This window comes from Hylobates moloch, unplaced genomic scaffold, assembly GCF_009828535.3.
Source record: "Hylobates moloch isolate HMO894 unplaced genomic scaffold, HMol_V3 SCAFFOLD_22, whole genome shotgun sequence".
In the NCBI taxonomy this organism is placed as follows: Eukaryota; Metazoa; Chordata; class Mammalia; order Primates; family Hylobatidae; genus Hylobates; species Hylobates moloch.
In genome coordinates, this window is record NW_026652297.1 from 18,108,968 (window position 1) to 18,132,260 (window position 23,293).

The 23,293-nt window shown below is 41.6% G+C and overlaps 1 protein-coding gene and 1 long non-coding RNA gene across 2 annotated transcripts in view; one reads left to right on the forward strand and one right to left on the reverse strand.

Moving 5' to 3' along the window:
- Positions 1–23,293, forward strand: part of LOC131382290 (uncharacterized) — a 57,014-nt gene that overhangs the window by 23,837 nt on the left and 9,884 nt on the right. Inside the window, exon 5 of the long non-coding RNA XR_009211607.1 lies at positions 363–464. This is a non-coding gene — a long non-coding RNA (uncharacterized LOC131382290). The remainder of the gene's footprint in view (positions 1–362; positions 465–23,293) is intronic.
- Positions 1–23,293, reverse strand: part of ACP3 (acid phosphatase 3) — a 46,437-nt gene that overhangs the window by 3,178 nt on the left and 19,966 nt on the right. Inside the window, exons 6-10 of the mRNA XM_032143684.2 lie at positions 22,623–22,715; positions 20,217–20,349; positions 15,371–15,453; positions 12,563–12,666; positions 8,562–8,731 (exon numbers count right to left, since the gene is read on the reverse strand). Of these exons, the coding sequence (XP_031999575.1) occupies positions 8,562–8,731; positions 12,563–12,666; positions 15,371–15,453; positions 20,217–20,349; positions 22,623–22,715 (583 nt within the window). The remainder of the gene's footprint in view (positions 1–8,561; positions 8,732–12,562; positions 12,667–15,370; positions 15,454–20,216; positions 20,350–22,622; positions 22,716–23,293) is intronic.

A 23,293-nucleotide genomic window follows, 5' to 3' on the forward strand; every position in this document is an offset into this window, starting at 1 on the left:
AGAAAAAAATTAATGACTTAGAACTTATAAGTTCCCAACTCTTAGTCCAGTATTTTCTGATGATGCCAGGATACTTCTTAGCATCATGAAAAGGTGATTTTAAGTTATACCCTGAGAGACAGTCTCATTAGAACTGCAGATAGATTTAATATAAGTTTAAGGGAACTAAATGAAATTGAAGAGGGAAAGAAAGGACTCATTGGAAATGAGGAAGGCAGATACTAGTGATCCTTAAAAATCTATTTTCATGGCTGACTCCGTATTTAGAAATTTATTTTCAGTTATTTTTATGGGCTGTGTTGTCATAGCAGTCTGATGGAACATGCTTTTCTGCTCTTTATCCTTCCTTCTTTCCTCTCTAGACATGTGGTGAGCACGCATGTACCAGGTAGGCTGTACTGGATGCTGAGGTTCCATAATCTCTGCCCTTGAGGAGCTCAGTGTCTAGCAGGAGAACCAGAAAGGTAATTACAAGATACTGCGATAACTACTAAAATGGAGGTGCAAAAGAAATGCTGTTGAAACAAAGAGAAAGTTGCAGTCAACAGAGTATATTCTATTTGAAAGAGAAAGAGTTTGGAAAGTCTTCTGAGAATTGAGCTGGCCTGCAAGGTGAGTAAGACTTTGCCATGAGACAGAAAGAGTTTCACAAGGGCATGTTCAGGACATAACGAGGAGTTACACGTGACTGGAATACAGGCTTCAGGGAGGTGAAACCACATGTGTAAACGGGTGGCCAGTTTTTTTTTTGTTTTTGATTTTGTTTTTTGAGATAAGGTCTCACTCCATCGCTCAGGCTGGAGTCCAGTGGTGCAATCACTGCTCACTTCTAAGCCTGGGGTGATCCTCCCACCTCAGCCTCCTGGGGGAAGCTGGGACCACAGATGCGTGCCACCATGCTCGGCTAATTTTTTTTTTGTACTTTTTGTAGAGATAGAGCCTCACTACGTTAGCCGGGCAGGTCCTAAACTCTTGGGCTCAAGCGGTTCTCCCACCTCAGCCTCTCAAGTTGCTGGGATTACAGGCATGAACCACTGTGCCTGGCCAGGGGCCAGTTTTTAGAGTGCTTGGTTTGACGTGGGGCAAATGGAAGTCATCAGCAATTATTACATATGGAAGTGATACAACCCACTCTGTGTTTATTTTATTTTTATTTATTTATTTATTTATTTTTTGAGATGGAGTGTCACTTCATTGCCTAGGCTAGAGTGCAGTGGCACGATCTCAGTGCACTGCAACCTCCGCCTCCCAGGTTCAAGCAATTCTCCTGTCTCAGCCTCCTGAGTGGCTGGGACTACAGGCGCCTGCCAGCATGCCTGGCCAATTTTTGTATTTTTAATAGAGACGGGATTTCACCTTGTTGGTCAGGCTGGTCTCGAACTCCTGACGTCAGGTGATTCACCCCCTTGGCCTCCCAAAGTGCTGTGATTATAGGCGTGAGCCACCGTGCCTGGCCAACTACTCTGTGTTTAAGAAAAACAAAAAATGTGGAATAGATAGGGTCATGAAGATACATTAGGCTTGATAGAGAACTATTGAAAATACCTTTAATATGACACTCAGGGCTTAGAACCACAATTGTGGCCCTGGGAACGAAGAGGAGGGAATTCAAGAGATGCAGTAGAATTAACAGGCTTTAGTAACAGGCTACATATACTGGTAAGGGAGGAGCTGTGGTCAAGGCAATCTCGTGGCTTCTTGTTTGGGTGACTGAGAAGATAAATTGAGATTGGGACCACAAAAAAGAATTGGTTTGGAGTAAAGAAGATAATTTATTTTGTCTCCAGTGTGGGATTGAGACAGGTTATTATCCTGATAGAGACTATCAGTAGGCAGCTTGACAAAACAGGTCAAGAATTCTACAGTTAGATGTGGAAATAAGGACTGTAGACCTAGAAGACAGAGGCCTGGGTATACTGGCTCATACTGAATGTGGAATGAGGAACCTGAGAACAAAGAAAAGACTCAGGTGAGTGCGTGTGCTTTCTCTCCCTGTGATATTTACTTATTTATTTTTAAATGATATGCTCCTTTGTACTGTAAAATATTTCAGGAGTTTGGCAGAGCATTGTCCTAGACACTGAGAAAAGACAGCATGATCAATTATATCTTACTACAAAGAGATCTAGTACAGGTAATGACTGAAAAGAGTCTTCCTAAAACAAGAAGCCAGTTACAGCATCTGTCCTCTGCCTAAAACCTTCCCATGAGCACAATAGCTCAACTTGACCTATGGAGCACTTAGTGCTTGCCTCTGCAGCCTCAGCTCTCCACACATTCACTAGACTTTTTCCAGTTCCCAAAGTGCTCTATGCTGCCTTTAGCCTCTTGGCCTTTATGCATTCTCCTCTTTTGTCTGTAACATCCTCCTCTCTCCTCACCTTCATTCACCTGCTTAGTACCATTTCTCCTTCAGGTTTCAGTCTGAACATCACTCCTCCAAGAAGCCTTCTCTGACCCATTAGGCTAATTGCCTCTGCTGTGTTTTCTCCTGTATGCCCTTCATCGTAGAATTCACCATACTTTGCTGTTAGGGCTGATTTAATTATTTATTTCCTTGTCCACCCCTCCTTTCTCCATAAGGTCTGCAAGCCATATGGGGACAGTCTTCTTGTCTGCTGCTGTTTACTCAGCAAGCTTAATGCTTGATACATAGGAAAATACTGAGTACATAAGAGGTACTCAGTAAATCTATTGCTTAATAAATAATCATATATCTTGACCCCCCAATCCTATTTTTGGAAATTGGTCTAAGAAAGTAGTCTATAAGACACTGTGGAATGAAAAGTGAGTATGATATGGTAGAAATAGGATGTTGGAAAGTGTTAGGCTTGAATCCTGATCCTATTGCTTGTGGCATGTTATCGTCTGAGGTTCAGTTTTCTTCTCTGTAAATTGGGGATACTAATAGCTGCTTCACAATGAAAGAAAGGCCACTGAATTAGACACTGATGGCTTTCAAAAGAGAAGTTAAAAACAAAAGAGTTGACAGAAGGGTGGACATAATTTTACAGAATAGTTAAGACATAAGATGGATGTGAGAAAATAGTACAAGAACATGTAAATCATTAGTTCACGAAAATTGAGATTGAAGAGAGTGAGGTGGAATAAGCACTTGACAGTGTTTTGATGAGAGGATATTGGGCATTTTCATAGTATAAGGGAAGGAGCCAGTGCAGAGGAAGAAAGTGAAGTTAGCCAAGAGATTCCCTGGGGTCCTGAGGAGACTGTGGAGATGGGCTCACACTCACAGTGAGGTCAGCCCACGCAGGGAGGAACGTGGTTTCCTGAGGGACAGCAGCAAAGGAAGGTTAAAGCTACTGAGATTTATTTTTGAGATTGTGAGAGTAGAACTTAAAGGACTTATCAATAGATTATCTTGCTTATAAGAATAAAGAAAACAAAATGGAATCAGACATTTGGGACAAACAGGCCTTCCTGCAGGGAGTAGGAAAAGTGTTCAGTAGGGGTGAATACCTTTACCAAGAAACATTGAGAGACTCAAGTTGAGGATGGAATGGAATGTCTACATTCATCGTTTGAAATAGTGACAATAGGCTTGGACTTTTGCTCGCTTCAGCTCTACTTACAGATCAGAATGAAAAAACCATGTGACTGGCTTGATCTAGAGGCTTAGATATTGGCATGGTGAGCAGTGTATGGGACAGGTCAGTGTTATAGCTGTCAGAATTGCCTAGGTTTAGGGCAGGAGTGGAGTGAGGATTGAATCGGAGCATACCAAAGCATGTTGCCAATGTCTTTAGCAAATGATGAGATATATTCCAAGAAACTGAAGATAATGGCAACAAGAATGAGGAAACAGGTGTTTTAATCAGATATCAGGCAAGGAGCAGTGAGGAAACAGGTGTTTTAATCAGATATCAGAGGGAGGAGCAGTGCTGGATATCATTGAACAAGGGATATCACTGAACAAGGGATATCATTGAACAAGGGCTTTTAATAGCAATGGAGGAACATGAGAATCCCAGAACAACTATGCTGAAAACAGAAGTCAAATACTACAGACATGTTGGCACATACAAATGTGTATATGGCCAATGATTGGGTCTCTACAATGTAGTCACTTTTGAGGTTCATTCATAGCTTCTCTCTAATTTACAAATAAACTGAGTTCCAGGTTTCTGACATCTGAGCTCAGCCACAAGGAAGTCATGCTAGGTATGCAGGGCTGGACATGTATTCAGTTAGCAAATATTGATTGAAGGCACAAGGTTCTAGGCGTTGTCTACTGGCTGAAGACTCAAAGAGGAAACATGTATGGATCCTGCCTTTAAGAAGCTCAAGGTTGAATCTTGGGCATGTGTATTTGTGCTGTAGATTCTCAGCTTTACAAAGATAACGAGAGAAAACTGGGACTTCTCACCAGTAAGTCTCCTTCTTGTGAAATAATTAGAGTTGAACATTGAGATGGGAGTGGGAGAGCACTAGTGAAGAAAGTCTGAATGTGTTAGTAAGATGTTGGAATTAAAGAAGCAGTTTGACAAATTTTATTATTTTCAAGCAATGTGCTATGGGCTTAGACTTGTGAATTTTCCAGCAAAGACTCTGGTGAATTTAATTGATATGATCTGGAATCTGGTTAAGTGAGCCTACTGGCACTAGCTAAATACACTGCTTATAGTTATGGATAGAATTTCATGGGTGGAACCCCCTACTCTAAGGAGTAAGGTTGCAAAGTATCTTGTACATATAGGACATATCCTATATTTAATGATTTTGTCCTGCTTCCTGTATCGTCTTTTTCAGAACATCCTAAGTGTCCTGTATTGTTTTTTTTTTCCAATGAATTACAAAAATTTGGCAGTTACAGCCATTTGTCAAATTTATCTAGGCATCCTGTACTTTTATTTGCTAGATTTGGTGGCCAAACTAATGAGCCACTCAACCCCTACAATCTTCCATGTTTCAGCCTTCTCTGTAGTATCTCTCTTCTAAGGTGAGTGGCCACCCAGACTAACGGGCACTTCTTACCCCAGGAGTTTCCCAACACTGAACGAAAATCTGTCTCCCTGAAATTTTTACCTGCTGCCCCTAGCATCCCTCTTTAAGATCATACTGAATAAATCTAATCCTTTTCTTTACAGAAGTTCAAATATCGAACTCACTGTATTAGAGGCCACCTCATGTCACAGACTCTTAACAAATTTTCAATGAGCCCAAACCAGTGGTGTGCTGATAGGATTTGTAGCATTTAATTTCTTTGGTGAAATACTTCTGCCACATTGGAGCTGCCCAGGTGAAGTGGTTGAACTGAGAGTTGGGAACTGATGTACACATTCCACTCTTGAGATCTGTATAAGAGGGCTGCAGCACAACAACCCTTACATTTTTCTTTTATTAACATTTTTTGCTGCTTAATCATATTTCACTCTACCTGCATATTGTTATTTGTGTTTTGAGGGAAAGAATTCTGCAAACATACCACAGGTAGATTTGACAAGAGGAGGTGAGAGACTATGGAGAATGAAGGAGAAGGTAGGGTAAAAAATAACTCCTAAGTTACTGGGTATTGCTGCTCATCAAGATAGACAAGAGTAGGGTCAGGGGAAAAGGTAACAAATTTATTTATTTATTTAGACAGAGTCTCGCTCTGTCACCCAGGCTGGAGTGCAGTGGCGTGATCTCGGCTCACTGCAAGTTCTGCCTCCCGGGTTCACGCCATTCTGCTGCCTCAGCCTCCCGAGTAGCTGAGACTACAGGTGCCTGCCACCATGCCCGGCTTTTTATATTTTTAGTAGAGATGGGGTTTCACCGTGTTAGCCAGGATGGTCTCAATCTCCTGACCTCGTGATCCGCCCACCTCGGCCTCCCAAAGTGCTGGGATTACAGGCCTGAACCACCACGCCCGGCCTCAAACTGATTTTACATGGTACAGTTGCTACCTTCTGCAGAAAGCCTTTCCTGACCTTCCTTACTTCCCCCACTCCAAATCTGGGTAACTCTTGTTCCCACAGTAACCTGTGTAGTCATAAGACATAGCCCTGGTTTTTCTGTGTTGTACAGTATGTATCTCTTTACTTCCCTAGTATATTGTGCACTTCCTGAGGGTGTTTCCTCAGCAAATTCCATCTTAAATAGATGAGGCAGAGCCATCCACAGCTTCACCTTTATCTGAAGTGGTAAAGTCCAAACTATATTTTCAATGTAAAATGTTCATTTAAGCCAGTCAAATCATTTTACTTTATATCAATATTTTCCATCTTGTTACACTAAAACAAAAACCCCAAACCCAAAGGGAGCTCCTGAAATCTGCCTAGAGGAATTTTATTCTAATTAAACACACACACATACATTTTTCAAAGTTCATTATAAAAGCAATGCTTTTGAACTTCCTAATAATGACTTTATTCACTGTTACACATTTGGCTCACTGCTAGAAGACGGTTACAAGCATAGGAAATGGACCCAAGGACAAACATTTACTTGGGAAGGAAATAAGACAAAGAAGCATATCAATCGATGTCTTTGTCAGTCATTCTGTGACCAACCAGGAGCGGGGATGGCTTTGCTCTGGATTCTGGCATCCAGTAGAAACCATCTCTAGAAACCATCTCATCTTTATCCATAATGGTAATAGAGCACAGTGTTCTCTAGACATGTTGATCTGCCACATGGCAAAGCTATAACATGATTTCTTCTTGCAAAGTGGGCAGTTTCAGCAGGACCTTAAGTTTGCTTAGGTTTTCTGAAGATACTGGCATTAAAGACTTACACATTCCTTTTGTCCTCCTAACGTATTTCGTAACCAGACTCTCGACATTCCAATAAGTTTTGAACTTGGAGGCACTTAGAATATAATTACATTTCTAATTTTGTTTCAGTTTGATATGTGTCACTTCCTTCCTTCCTTTTTTTGGTAGAGACAGTGTCTCACTATGTTGACCAGGCTGGTCTTGAACACACCAGGCCTAAAGTGGTCCTCCTGCCTCAGCCTTCCAAAATGCAGGGATTACAGTTGTGAGCCACTGTGCCTGGCCTATACTTCCTTTCTTAAATCAATTTTATTTTTATTTATTTATTTATTTATTTATTTATTTATTTATTTATTTATTTATTTATTGAGACAGGGTCTCGCTCTCTTGCCCAGGCTGGAGTACAGTAGTGCACTCTTGGCTCACTGTAGCCTCGACCTCTGGGGCTCAAATGATCCTCCTGCCTTAGCCCCACAAGTAGTGGGACTATAGGCACACACCACCATGCCCATCTAATTTTTTGTATTTTATGTAGAGACAAGGTTTCACCATGTTGCCCAGGCTGATCTTGACCTCCTGAGCTCAAGTGATCCGCCCACCTCGGACTCCCAAAATGCTGGGATTATAGGCATAAACCACCATGCCTGGCCTTAAATCAACTTTAGACTCAACATCTCTTATCACTGGAGCTTCTAGAGAAACTCCATCAAGTGGTGCTCTATTTCCTGATGTGTTGTGCCCAAATAGCTTGTTCTCATCAGATGATTATTTGCTATGATGTATATACTTCAAGAGCTGCTATATGTATTACATACATCAAATCTTTCTGTAAAGTTTGATTTTTGTTTCTTTAAAAGGAACATAAATGTTCCAGGACCAAGGGACACAAAGAGGTTTTTAATTTTTAGTTCTGTAGCTTCATATATTTTAACAGAAATATAAAAACAGATAGTAGCAGTTTTCCAGTGGAGAAAACTTTCCAGATGTCTCCACTGTATCTCCTTTCTTTACCTCTCCTTGAGAGAAGGCTGGAACTGATAGATAAATTGGTTTTTTGCCCATCAGCCTATTCACCTCTTTCCTTCCTTGTTCCCACCCTAGACTGTGGGGTTTTTTTTTGAAATCTGTTCCATTTCAGACACTTAAAGAACAGCCTTATCTAATCCTGCTCAAGCAAAATCTCAGAATCCTTAAATACAAAAGGTCCTGTGTGGCCAGTCATATAGTTCTTGGCAACTCTATGAACTTTGACCTAAGTTTTATCTCTGATTATATTTTGGCACTGCTGCCCCTTTACATTAACACTGAAAAACAAAAGAAAACTTAGCTAAGTTTTTTTTTTTTTTTTTTTTTGAGACGGAGTCTCGCTCTGTCGCCCAGGCTGGAGTGCAAGTGGCGCAATCTCGGCTCACTGCAAGCTCCGCCTCCCGGGTTCACGCCATTCTCCTGCCTCAGCCTCTCCGAGTAGCTGGGACTACAGGCGCCCGCCACCACGCCCGGCTAATTTTTTTGTATTTTTAGTAGAGACGGGGTTTCACCGTGGTCTCGATCTCCTGACCTCGTGATCCGCCCACCTCGGCCTCCCAAAGTGCTGGGATTACAAGCGTGAGCCACCGCGCCCGGCCTTAGCTAAGTTTTATGGCAAGTGGGGGCAGGGTCAGGTGAAGAGGTAGGAATTGCCTGAGGTCGGGGGTCCCTAAAACATACAATAATCATCCAAAGCCCATTTTCCTCAAAGCTGGGGGTAATGGCCAAAGTATGTTCTCAAAGCATCATCTGCCCTGAGAGAGGGCAGCTACTCTTTCTGCAGAGATCTCTGTGCACACTAATCTGTACTGTCCTCAGTACCTTGATGGCTGTTTGTGGTCATACACTCCGTGGACCAGTCTTGAGGGATCACAGGGCCAACCAGCTCAGCAAACCTCTCCAGAGGACAGCTGGGGCTGCAGCCAGGTAGCACGAGGGGATACGGCTCGTGCTGCGTCTCATTCCGATAGTACATCTCCACAAAGTACTCCCTGGCAGACAAAGGCAGAGGAGAGAGCTCTGTTAGTTCTGTGTTGTTGAACTGCCACTGAATTTCTTTCCACCTGGACTATTACATGCCAGCTGAGGGACTAATGGAAAAACTTATGGGGAGATTTCAGCCAATTTAAGTGTGTAAATGGGGAGACTGGGGCAGGCAGGACAGATTTGCAGGGTGGAAATGGAAGGGCTGGTTTGTTAGATGAACAGGGACATAGGAGGTAGGCACCGGGATGCTAAATCAGAGGAGGTGGTGAGAAGCGATGGTTGCAGGGAGCTGGGTGGGACTTTGAGCCTTTGGATAAGAAGTGGGAGGCAGGTGGGGGTGTTGGGTTTTCCTTCTCCTCCTCCCTTCTTTTTAGGCTTCTCATTTGCTGCCCCCCCCTTTTTTTTCTGTTTTCCTACTTGAATATTTCTTTCAGTCCTCTTTCTGAATGTATCTCCCCTCTCCTTAACTAGGCCATAAACATGGAACTGAATAATATATAACATATGTGCTTGAATATACAGCAAGACTTTATCAGAAAATTATCCCTCAGAAAAAAGATGTGGGTATGTGTTCCAGTCCTTCCATTGTGTCACGTTAAGGAGAGCTCTCTCAATGCTTTATCTCAAAAAAACAATGTACTATTTGGGAAGGTCCAATGGTGTAAACTGACCTCAGTTAAACCAGCATGAGTTGCTTATGGAAGCCATTTGCTAATCAAGAGGCAGGAGGGGAACTCAAGTAGGATTTAGTGATCCTTCTTTTGGTGGTAACCTTACAGTGACTACTTTTGGATGTCATTATAAACAAGCCTTTGAAAACATCACTTTAAAAAGCCATATAAACATAGTAACTGCAAATATTCACTTATAAGATGTCTATAAGGCCGGGTGTGGTGACTCACGCCTGTAATCCCAGCACTTTGGGAGGCCAAGGCAGGTGGATCACGAGGTCAGGAGATGAAGACCATCCTGGCTAACGCAGTGAAATACCCCGTATCTACTAAAAATACAAAAATTAGCTGGGTGTGGTGGCGCGTGCCTATAGTCCCAGCTACTCGGGAGGCTGAGGCAGGAGAATCACTTGAACCTGGCAGGTGGAGGTTGCAGTTAGCTGAGATCATGCCACTACACTCTAGCCTGGGCAACAGAGCAAGACTCCATCTCAAAAATAAAATAATAAAATAAAATAAAATAAAATAAAATAAGATGTCTATAAAACTTACAAAAACCTCCCTAATATGTACTATGAATGGGTACTTATATCTTGGAATAACCTTTTCAGTAACAGCATCTTCTGTCTTAAGATGATATGGCCTAGATGACCAATACTCCATCAAACTCCATTATTCTCTTTCCATAGAATTGAATTATGGCTCAGAAGTGACCACATTGCCAAGACTCCCTTGTACCTAGGTAGGACCAAGTCACTAATTTAGCCAGTAGAAAGTGAGAAGAAATGATATGTGTCCCTTTTAAAAGGCTGACGTGGTTGATAAGCAGGTTGCTGCCTCTACCCTTTCATTCCTTTCTACAAGCTGCCTGCAAGTGAGCACAGCACTCTTGAAACCGTAGGTCCAAAGAGGGAACCCTGGGTGCCTGAATCACCACGTGTGAATCACATCTATTAATGTACACCTGCAGTGTACTGTTAGATATTGGGTTAAGAATTCAAAAATCTGAGGTTCATCTATATAGAAGACAAAATTGTCTTTATTAGTGAATATATCTGGGAAACAATTTTAAAAGACTCAAAATTGGCTTTAGTGGTGAAGACACAAGCCAAAGATGCATACAAAGAGTTTAGATAAGATCATTTTATAAAAGGTAAAAGTGAAACAAAGCAATATTAACTTAATGAATTATTTTATATAGTCTATGATTTTAAATCTCTGTATCTAACCCAAAATTAAATCTTTAAAGAATATTTTTAGCTACCTTTTCTACAACCTGAATAGTTTAAGTATTTAAGATGGTTGAAAATCTAAAATATTCTCTCTTTCTGTCTCTCTCCATATCTTCTCATAAGAAAATGTGAGATCACTTCACAGTCAGGATCACCTAATAAGCAGGCTTAGACAGAATTTGTTAACTCGAAGCCTCCTTGTTCCTAATTTAAAAGCAATCACGTTTAACCTTTGATATTTCCCTGGAGTGCCAATAAACAAAAATCCTAATATAACAACAAATTGGACTTGACCTTTACGTGGCCCTTGGTTAATTTTTTCTGTATGTCACTGCCTTTCAGTTGAAAAAATACTCCATACTTGATTCGTAATATAGATTTAACTCAGGGTGGTAAAAGAAGGCAATTCAGTGGGAGAAAATGCTTCTGTGCACCAAGAAAGCAGGCTCTGGACCACTGGGGTCCAGAAACCAGAGAACAGGGAGGTACGAGTAGAGTCAGTAGCTTCTCTTGTCTTATCCCAAAGGAGATGGTGCCTGCCCCTGAAGCTGATCCTGGAATTTGGTTGGATTTACTAACTCTGTGCCCAGAGCTGGCCTTCTGATGGGCAGACTTGTGCCGGGCTTGTTATCAAGAGAGGGTTTTATGTCTCTAGTCCTTTCATTCCCATTTTCTGCTCTATTTGGCCAGTCTGCATTTTGTGGGTCTTATCTCTCCACTCTGACTCTAGATATTTGAGAGCAAGGTTTAACTAAGACCACATTTTAGTTCTAGTTCATTGTGCCTGACACCCAGTTAGAGGTTCAATAAAGAATGTATCTACCCATCCCTAACTGTGCAGAACTCACTTCTTTGTAAGCAGTGAAGATACTGGTTGAGAATGAAGTCTCTGTGCTGTTATTTTCTTACTCTACAAATTCAGGGGCCAGAAAGCTACATCCAAGACTACAAAATTTGCAAGATGAAATACAGGGCCCATTGTTTAAACATTATTACAATTTAAAGATGGCCACAGCAGATCATTAAAACAAGCATGGGCTCTTTTGAGCCAGGTCCCCATGTAACTGCACAATCAGGTTGGTGTGCAGCTATTGTGAATGCCTTGAGGGAAGGGCAAAATAGATCTCCCTGACTAATCCTGAAACAAACTCTGGGGTCACTGCCTTAACTCAGCCCTTTCCTTGCTCTTATTTCACTAATAATATCCCATGAAGTATGGTGACTTGTTCCAAACACCTCCTTCTTCTCCTCCCAATGAGAATGTCATTGTCACAGCAGATAAATATTTTTGGTATGACCTTGGCTGTGATAATCAATTCTTCCCCAGTTTTTCCAGGACATTCCTGGTTTTAACAATGAAATTCACACGTTCTGAGAACACCAGATTTCATGGGTCAATTCTGGTGAACTGGGACATTTGGCTACGCTAACTTTGACCCTTCTAATGGGTTCAAGCTAAGCCGTGGTCACCTGGGGAGGGCCACACCAGGTCACAAAGAGGTAGACACCAGTTAGAAATTGTACTTTAAGAATCTTGACTTGTGGATATGAATCATCAGAAGCTGAATGAATATGTTTGAATTCTTTAATTGAAAAAATATTATTATATAACCATCAAGAAATTTTTCTCTTGCCAAGTATATATACAGCACATACCTACTTCTTAGAATACCTTAATTTTTTTTAAAACGTAATTTCTGTTACATAGGCTATTTCCCAATTTTTTCATCTACTGTGTATATTATTTTCCAATAAAAGTCTTCATGAAAAAGAAAAAAGAGACATAACTAGCAAAGATCTTGTTACCACCATTCTTCCCTCTGAATATAAAACCACATCAAAGACAAACAGGCACACAACCCTTAACCCAAAATAATAATAATGAAACCCAAGGTCCAGTGATACGGATTTTGAAAAGCACTTAGTCACTTACCCCTTCTCAAAGTACAATTCCACCAAGTGGCAAGAAGCGTAGGGAGGAAGGAGTCCGTTGTAAACATCTAGCGCCATCTGTAGGCCACTCACAGTAGTGTCATGCTACAGAGATTGAAATCAATTTTATCGGCTGTTCAGATTCATGTTCAATAGGTATGAAGCACTTGTAGAGAACCATGATGGCTTCTGATTCAATTAATTTCCCATGCGCCCACAATGACTTAATAAGTAGAGAAGGAAAGATTTTGGTTGAGCATTAGCGGTGTGCTAGGCAGTATGATTTAGATATGTATCATCATTTCCATTTAAAAAATGAAGAAATTGGCGTGGCTCATGCCTATAATCCCAGCACTTTGGGAGCCCGAGGCAGGCGGATCACTTGAGGTCAGGAGTTCGAGAACAGCATGACCAACATGGTGAAACCCCATCTCTACTAAAAAAAAAAAAAAAAAGCTGGGTGTGGTGGCATGGGCCTGTAAATTCAGCTACTTGGGAGGCTGAGGCAGGAGAATTGCTTGAACCCAGGAGGCAGAGGTTGCAGTGAGCCAAGATCAAGCCACTGCACTCAGAAGGCGACAGAATGGGACTCCATCTCGATAAAATAAAATAATTTTAAAAATAATAATAACAGATGAAGAAACTGGGACCCAGGGACATTAAGCAGCTTGCTTAATGTCATATAACTCCAAATGGAAGAAAGTAAATTTGAATCAAATCTCCTTAAGTGCTGTGCCTTTTTGAAATATTTTGAAACACATTAATGCTAGATTATATTTTTCTATAGATTAGCATCATCTGTGATTTAAAGTTGTGGAAGAATATATGAGGTTTAAATATTTAGGGAAGATAAAATGCAAGGAAGTATAGGGTGCAGTTTAAAAATAATTGTAAAGCTAAATGTTTACCCCAGAGTGGCTGGAAGGTATAGGGGAGTGGTTTTCAACCCCCTTTCTGCCACTGATTAGCTATCTAATCTTAGGCAGTCCTCAACTTCCATATCTACAAAACTGGGATAACATTTGGCTGCCTAAACTGTATGGCAGCGTGCACATATTCAAAAGGGGTTAGAAGTAATCTAATAGAGAAAAAAAAGGAGCTACGGATATGACATGCTGGAAGTCACACCACAAGTTAAAACTAGAAATCAGATTAGACACTACAAAAATTGGCAGAAATGAGTAATTTCAGGCCTATCTCTCTCCAGGAAGCACTCCGCTCCTGCCCAGGGCTACTTCCCTAGTCTATACCATTTAGGGCTCCTGATAATAAACAAACTTCTGGTATCTTCAGTCACCTCTTTCACCTTCTTGCATGAATGAAAACATGACTTTCTTTCTCCAGCCACAGCTGAGAACCCTTTTGTCATGGAGACGTGAGTGAAAGGAGTCAGCGTGCTATGCCCTGTTTCCCTGCTCATCCCAGACTCCATGGCCAGCTATTTGAATGTATAATACAATTGCGGAATTTTCCCCCAACACTGTGTCTCTCCCTGGCTTCTCAGACTGTTCTCTCCCTGGCTTCTCCAAGATGAAAGCCTCTTCTAAGATCTCTTGCTCTCTTTTCTTTCTACTCCCAAACGTAGCTCCAACTTTGAGTTGCAGTCCTTCTTCCCTTTCCTCCTTCTATTCTGTTTGCCATCTGAAGTTTTCTGCTGGGATGACCCTGTGGCATTTCAAACCCATTGTCTAATCAGCACATTTACCTGGCCCAAGACCACCTCCTTCCTGCCACTGGGAACTGCAAACTTGACTTCATCTGGGGCTTCACCTTCCACGTCATTGGCTTCCACCCACTTCCGATTCATCACTGAGAATGCACACTCAGCTATTCTTGTAACCTGGCTCACTTCTTTTCCTCTCCTGCCACTGCCCTAATTTTAGGCCATATCCCCATTTTTCTAGACTATCACAAAAGCTTTCTACACCATATCCTGTTCCCAACATCCAGTCATTCTATAAAATAATTAATTTCCAAAATGCTGCTCCTATCCAGTCACCCCTGCCCTGCCTTCCCTGAGCAAACACTGACGGGGGGTTCTCCCTTGCTTCCTTGCTTCTTTCTGCAATTAAACAAAGAAGCAGTAGGACAAGATGGCCCTTCAGCCGCCATCTAGCATAAACTTCTGACACTCCGTATCAGGGCTGTCTAAAAAACCTTTGGTGATGATGGAAATGTTGTATATCTGTGCTTTCCAATTCAGTAGCCACTGGCTATATATGGCCATTGAACACCTGAAATGTGGCTAATACAACTGAGGGACTTAATTTTTTCATTCTACTTAATCATAATTAATTTAAATGTAAGCAGCTACTTGTGGCTCCTAGGTTCCATATTGAGCAGCACGGTTAACATCCACTAATTTGGTACCACCTTTTCCACACAACATACCTGGCCTTCCACCTTTGTCCTGATAATTTACTTTATTTGTCTTACACACTAGTGAGGAGCACTTACTAACCCCTTTCATCTTGATGTGTTGGATATGCTGCCTTGTCTAGGAAGCCTTTCTGCTTCTCTTCTCCACCCTCTTGGAACAGAAGGGATGGCTAGCTTTTCTGAGGTGCCAAAGCACCTGCCTGCATGGCATTTCCATCCCATTTTGTATAGTGTTTATGTTTGTCTTCTTGTTAGTTTAGACTATAAATCCCTTAAAGGACAGAACGATGCATTTAATTCTAAAAGCCTTGTGCAAGTGCCTACCATGTATAAGGAGAAGGGGAAATGGAGATAAAAAAAAGATGAGATCCTGTGCTTCAAGAGATCACACACTTGAACAAATATGTTAAATGAAGATGAAAATATTTACCGCAGAATACATGATAAGTTTTTTGTAGCTTGGCATCTGAGTTGCTGTCTTCATGTGATTGAGGATTTCGTTGACCAGGACACCTTAAAGGAGATGAATCAATAACCAAACTGAGCCAAACATAAGCTTCTATTCATAGTTGCGGACTCTCCCTGCCGTGACTTAAGAAGAGGGGTAAAGATCTAATTTTATTGAGCATCTGCTCTGTGCTAGGTAATGTGATTTACATACTTTTTTTGTTTTTAACTGAATCCTACATCTCAACCCTCATTTTTAGGTAAGGAATCTTAAGTCCAGAGATATTAAGTGCCTCACAGAGCCAGGTAAGGAAAGCTGGATTGGCACACTAGGACTCTACCACACCGGGTTTTGTTAAAGCTCAGGTTAGGAGGCTGATAAGCTTGGAAGAAACTTCAGACAGCTTTTTCAGATCATAAAAGATAATTCTTAGCCCATGTTCTTCTCCAGAGCCGACCTGAAATGACAGCACAGCAGGTACTCCTCTGTTTTCATCCCTCTTGCTTCTACTCTCTGGCAGTCAGACCTGTGGGAGGCCATGGGAGAAAGCAGCTTTCTGGATGTCTGTACAGATCATGGACTATTCTCTGTGGACCATTTCTCCAGGTTACCGTAGGTGTCACTACGGGGGGGACAGCCAGCATCTTTAGCTTTCATCTGAGTTTCTGTCTGTCTTCAGTAGAGGAAACTTTTGCTCTTCACACTTCACATCTGAACACCTAACTGCTGTTGCTCCTGAGGTGGTAAAAGGCAGATACAGAGCTTGCGGTATTTATCCTATTTCTAGGCACTGAGGCTGTGGGGTACCTTGTGGTGCCAAAACAAATCCTGTTTTAAGGACATGTTGCTTCAGAGATGTCTGTAACTATCTGGTGTCTCTGTTGGTCTCTTTACCCTGCATGTGCTCTCCTGGCTGAGAATGACCAGTAGGATGTGTTAGGGTGTGTGTGTGTGTGTGTGTGTGTGTGTGTGTGAGAGTTGTAATGAGCAGAGCATTGATATTAACAGATTGACTATAATCTCAGGTTCTGTAGTCCACTCAACAAACACATACTGAGCAGCTATGATGCGTCAGATACTGTGCTAGGAGAATCAGACCTGGTCCCTGCCCTCCAAAAACTCATACAATAGTAAGAAGAGACAGGTCTGTACACCAGGAAGCATACAAAAGGGTTAATTAAGGTGGTAGGTATCTGCTCTTTTTATAAGAGGCTGGAAATTCCTTGAGGATGAACAGGATAATCTGAATGTACATGTCTAACAGGTCTAAATCCCTCCATGTCAGAGAGGGTTGCCCTGTGGAATGCATTAGGGACTTTAGCTTGATTAACATGCCATGTTGGTGCTAAACTCTGTGGCCAAGCTTTTGGGAGCCATGACAGCCACCTGAAATCAGCAACTTGCCCTTTGTCAACAAGTGCCTTTTGGTCAGGCTGCAGTTTTGGTCATGAATATATCAGTTCTTGGTTCTGGTATGATTAAACCCTTATCCCAGGAGTGATTAGGGGTGAGTATCATGATTATCCTCAGGCTCTGGCATATCAATATTCTGTTTTGTAGGGGAAACTGAGGCTCAGAGAGGCTCAGCAACTTAATCAGATTATACAACTTGCAAGCAGAGAAGGAGGGCTATAAATCTAGCATGTCCTGTGTCAAAACCTTTATTTGTAATCATTAGACCATGCTATAGTGGAAAGCTAGCTTCAAAGTTATCTGTTGTGTCCTTTATTAAATCTTCATAAACTAGACAAAATATCATTGATCTGAAGGCATAAACTTTGCTTGCTTCATTTCTAGTCTACAGCAGAGGTTGGCAAACTTTTCTGTAAAAGTCCAGAGAGTAAATACTTAGGCTTTGTGGGTTATAAAATCTGTTGCAACTACTCAACTCTGCGGTGGTAGCATGAAAGCAGCAATAGACAATGCATAAATGAATCAGTGTGGCTGTATTTCAATAAAACTTTATTTACAAAACCAGGTAGTGGGCTGGATTAGGCATACAGGCAGTAGTTTGCCAACCTCTGGCCTAGAGCAAGAAGAGCTCTCTTTTCACTGATATGACCAGCCATATGGTCCTAACTTTGCCCCAGGGATTTTTTTGGTTTTGTGTGTGTGTGTGTGTGTGTGTGTGTGTGTGTGTGTGCGCGCGTGTGTGTGTCTTACTGAACAGTGTCACCCCTGAAGTTAAATGATGAAATAAAAATTCTCGGCTGGGCACAGTAGTTCATGCCTATAATCCCAGAACTTTGGGAGGCCAAGGTGGAGGATCGCTTGAGCCCAGGAGTTCAAGACTAGCCTGGGCAACATAAGGAGACTCTGTCTTTGCAAAAAATTAAAAAAAAATTTAGCTGGGCATGGTGGTGCATGCCTGTAGTCCCAGCTACTTGGGAGTCTGAGGTGGGAGGATCGCTTGAGCCTGGGAGATCAAGGCTACAGTGAGCCGTGATCATGCTGCTGCACTCCAGCCTGGAGGACAGAGTGAGACCCTGTCTCAAAAACAAACACAGAAACAAACAAAAAATACAAAGAAACAAAAACAAAACAAACTAACAAAAAAACTAGCAAAGGTCAGAAGATGGCCCTGATGTTTCCACATTACTCTTTGTCACCTAGACAATGTGTGTTTTCTGTGCAGGAATGTGTTCAGCTGTTTCATCATTCAATAAACATGTAGTTGACAAATCTCTCTTGCCCAGCCAGATCTGAATAATAGTCTGAGCTTTTGTTTTGGCAGAACCACACAGGAGAAATTTTCCTGCTTAACAATGGCGCTGGACTTTTTCCAGAAAGCAGGACAGCTGGTTTCATACAAGTGCCAGCCTTTAGAATCCAAGATCAGAGAACATCTCAGAGAAGGACTCTTATAGACAGAGTCTAGTTTAATCTCCTCATAGGTAGTGAAACAGAGATCCAGAGAGGGGAAGTGGCTTCTCCCGAATGTAATCTTCTAGTAGGCAAGGGACATAAAAGAGGAAACATGAGGAAAGTGGAGCAACTCCATTTCTTATTCATATATACACATCCCTACATCTACTATTAGACTACTGTCAACTTCCGTCTGGTATAAAGCATGTTGTGATTTTATTCAAATGCAGATCCTGATTCAACTTGTTTGGGAGTGGCGCCTGTGTTTCTAGGCAGGTGGTAGTTAATGCCAATGCTGAGAAGTAGACTGCACTTTGAGTCGTGAGCGACTAGATGCCTGAATCCACCATAACTAGGTTGGGGGAAATAAATCAAGAGTCCCACTTCCACCATTTGATGGGGGCTTGCGACTGAGTCACACTGCTGGCACCTGGTGGGCCAGAAATGAGGCTGAGTGCTTATGTGGCTTCCAAGGCACCCTCTACATCTTTTGTTGTTAAGCACTTAAGATTGAGCTTCTTCCTGGGTTCTGCCCATACACACAGTCTGTATCCTGCCTGGTAATTTTTTCCAGCACTCCAGGTTCCATCTAAGACTCCTCTCTGGAGACTCTCCCTTCCTCAAGGCTGGATCTTGTTGCTCATGTGTTTAATGTGAAGTAAGGACTTGCATATTTCTACCAAATCTGTCTCTGTGCCAGGCAATCAGGATTTCTCTAATAGCAGGTCTACAACATCCTCATGTCGTTAATGGCCACTGTCCTAAATTTTTTGCCCCAACCTACTTTATTCATCTCACATGAATTTGCTCCTGACCATCCTGGTTTCATACCTCATTCCCCTGGTTACAGCTTGCCTCACTCTTTATACCTGGTGTGCAGCCCCGCTTTTCTAGCTATAGTTGATTCCTTTTCTGGTCAGTGATTTGCATTTTTTCCCTAGTTAAGTAGCCTCAGTGAACAACCTCCCAGTCTGGTCCAGCCCTAATATGCTTTGCCTCTATGCATTCTGTTGGGATTTTGATGGACTTGTCCTGATGCTGTGGTGAATAGTGTCTGTCAATGGCTGGAATCATGATGTGATTGTATTAATCTTAAAATGTAGTTTTAATACCTACGATAACCACATCTGAGTTTGACACCCCATTTGGTATCTTGGCCTGCCCATCCAGTTTCTCTCGTAGGCCCCAACATCTGTCCTTGTCTTTGCTAGTCCTGACTTTTTTCTTCCATCCACTTATCCTGATTACAAGAATCCAGCATCCTCTTGCCTGGGTCTGCCTTCATATGGCAGGGTGTCCTGTGCTACGAAGAGCCAGTTCTAACCAAGAAGAGGCATCACTGATAAATAAATCTCAACAGCTTTCAATGTCAATGAAAAATTTCAAGCTGTGTTATAAACTTGTCAATTGCAACATATTTTAACAGTGCATAATTGGTCTGAAAAATATAACAATTAGCCTGAAAAATATATTTTATCAGCTTTCACAATGACTACCACTCAGGGTTTCAGGAAAACAGGCCACTTTTGTCATACCTCCCACTTGAAAAATTCATCATATAGGCCACAAGACACAATTCATTTTCATGTGGCTCAGACACAGATCCTTGATTTTTGATCTGGAGGGGATGGAAAGGGTCATTTAGCTTTAGCTTTCATTTTCCAGATAGAAAACTAAGGGCCTGTGTAATAGTTATGATTATACTAACATATGACATTTATTGACAGAGTATTATGTACCAGGTACTGTTTGTTCTAAGCCCTTTGAATGCATACATTCATTTTAATACTCACTGTCTATGAAGTAGGAATCATTAATATCCCCATTTTGCAGAATGGAAGCTGGTGCAAGAGTGATTAAGTGAACTGTGTGAGATCACACAGTTGATTAGTGGAGGGAACGACTCACACCCGGATCATTCAACCACAAATCCAATATGCTCTTCTCATTTTTTAATACTTACCCCCTTGGAGCCTAGATTTCTCTTTCTGCTTGTGAATTCCATAGAGGGACAGGAGGGACAATTCTGACAATTCTCTCAACTTAGTCATGGTGTCCTCGGTGGCCCAGGAGGGTAAAGTGAAATTGTGAACACTCTGTAGCAAAGAAAAATGTATGTGTATTTATATGACTGTCCTCTTTGTTGACTTATCCTTTTTCACCTCACAAGAACTAGTAGGACCAGACTTTCTTGTCCTGCCATTTCTTTCTAAGAGAACTTCATATTGTGAAAAGTAGTGGTATTGACTTTCAGAAGAGAAGCTTATATAAATGAATTTACCCATCCCTACCCAGTCCATAGCTTTTGGTTTAACTCTGGATCAGTGGGTGGCTCATATTTTGCAGAGTAAGGGTGCAGTAGGGAAATAATACCTCATTATTTTATGAAAGGGTTAGAAATCTTTCTATGAACCTGACAGAGTTAAATGATGTTTCCTTAAAAGCTGAATGGGCTGCCTGAGAGGCCAGTTAGGAAAGGCAATATATTTCTGGAGCCTTCAGTGATATGTTCTCCCCGACCCCCATCAAGTTCTAGTTTGCTGACTTTTTTTTTTTTTTCTTTTCAGAGACAGGGTCTTGCTCTGTCACCAAGGCTGGAATGCAGTGGCCATCACAGCTCACTGTAACCTCAAACTCCAGGGCTCAAGCAATCCTCTCACCTCAGCCTCCTGAGTAGTTGGGCCTATAGGTGCATGCCACCACACGTGGCGCTTTTTTTTTTTTTTTTTTGAGACAGAGTCTTGCTCTGTCACCCAGCCTGGAGTGCAGTGGCACGATTTTGGCTCACTGCAACCTCCATTTCCTGAGTTCAAGCGATTCTCTTGCCTCAGCCTCCCAAGTAGCTGGGATTACAGGCATGCGCCACCACACCCAGCTAATTTTTGTATTTTTAGTAGAGATGAGATTTCGCCATGTTGGCCAGGCTGGTCTCGAACTCCTGAGCTCAGGCAATCTGCCCACCTCAGCCCAAAGTGCTGGGCTTATAGGCATGAGCCACTGCACCTGGCCACACGTGGCTAATTTTTAAAAGTGTTTTGTAGAGATAGGGCCTCGTTATGCTGTCCAAGCTCATCTTGAACTTCTAGCCTCAAATGATCCTCCCATCTCAGCCTCCCAGAAGTGCTGGGATTACAGGCAGGAGCCACCACACCTGGCTGTAGTTCACTGACTCTTGAGGAAAGCCTGCACCTTGCACACAGTAGATACTTGGTAAATATGTGTTAAATGAATGAATAAGTACAAGCAGGGCAGGTAGAGACCTTGTGCCAATATTTATTACCCGTTAGGAAGAGTTGATTAGGAGTCCCCCAGTTTCAAAGGCAGGATTAAGAGAGAGAGAGAAAGTGAGTTCGTGAAAGAGGACACCAAAGTGGAGTGACCTACAGAGGAAATAAGTGAGAGAGATTTGGAAAAGATATCACATGACATGACCACATTTTGGAATAGCTCAGATCAAACTGTAGTACGGAAGAAAAAAAAAAATCAAGCCTGGAATGAAAATTGGGGCTCTTGTTTTCACTGAAGAGTCTTTTACAAGGCTAATGAATTTTCACTGAAACAGATGCTGATGATAAAGTGAAAATACTGGGAAAGTAGCATGTGATTGGGTCAATTAACTCTAGGATGGATGGCGGCAAACTGTGTCATCTGTTATTAAGGTAGAACTACGAAAGTAATTGCTACCCTCCAGACTCTCACGATGACCTCAAAGTTAGAAGTCAATATGAATTAGGTGGGTGGTCAGAATCTTGCCCCGTATTTAGTGAGCTAGTTGGGAAAACAGGAATAGCGAGTACTCCTTTTGGCCAGAAGGTGGAGCATGGTGAGTGAGAAACACTATGTAACCTTGAAAAGCAATCATAATTTATCTGGCCACAAAGGATATATCAAATGCATCGCAAAGCAAGAAAGAGGTTCTTTCTTGATAAGCAAATATAAATAGCCTGGCTTATATTTTGCTTGTTTATTTCTACATTCGGAAATCAGGTAATTTTTCCCTCTTTCTTTATAACAACATTGTTTTTTCATTAAGACCCAGGACAGGAACCCAGCATTTTTGAGTGGCTGCAAAATAAATAAGATCCTACTGAATCCAAGGGGGGGAAAAAACTAAAGTGGAAACTCATAGAAGAAAAGCAATTTTGCTTGTAATTTTCTAAAGGTCAAAAACATAAATAATAATAGAGAGAAAAGAGAAGTCAGCATTTTCAAGTTAATATAAGGAAGTTGTGAATTATGTTTCAATGTCAAAAGAAGTATAAGTAATACACTCATAAAGAAGTGAAAGAAAAGATATTCATCTATTTCAAAATAAGCCTAAGTCATAAAATCAGATTGCAAGTTAACTTGTGATTTTTTTTTCTTTTACCTCACAATATAAAGGGTCATAGACTTTACTCCAAATTCCAAAAAGGTCCTGGCCATGGAGTCCTGAAAGTTTTCCCAAGGTAGCTATAAAATCCTGAAACACAAACAGAGAAAGAAAAATTCCTACACAGGTTTCTCAGCTTCAGCACTATTGATATTTTGGGCTGGACAATTCTTTGTTGTGGGGAGCTGTCCTGTGCATTATAGGATGTTTCACAGTATCCTGGCCTCTGCCCAATAGATGCCAGTAGCATTCCTAATCTCCTACTTGTGTAACCTGGAATGTCTCCAGACATTGCCAAATGTTCGTTGTGAGGCAAATGTGCCCCTGTTGAGAACCGCTGTTCTTCAAAGAAAAATGCACCAGTAATACTGGTTACGATAATGCCATTCCAAAGAATTTTACAAACACGAATTGATTATTCCTTATTATTACATTTAAAATGTAGATAGATGTTGGCTGACTGCCACATGTTCCTGGTTTGTGCCGGAATTGGATTGAAGTGTACCGCCTCAGATTCTTTTTAGAAGTTGGTAAAGTATAACTCACGCGTAAATATGTCCCAGGCGAGAAAGGAAAGCATATTTCAGGCCAAAGCATCCAGGAAAATGCAACAGAAATAGGACTTGATCTTTGGCTATACATAATAAAACTTGGATGGAATGCAAATC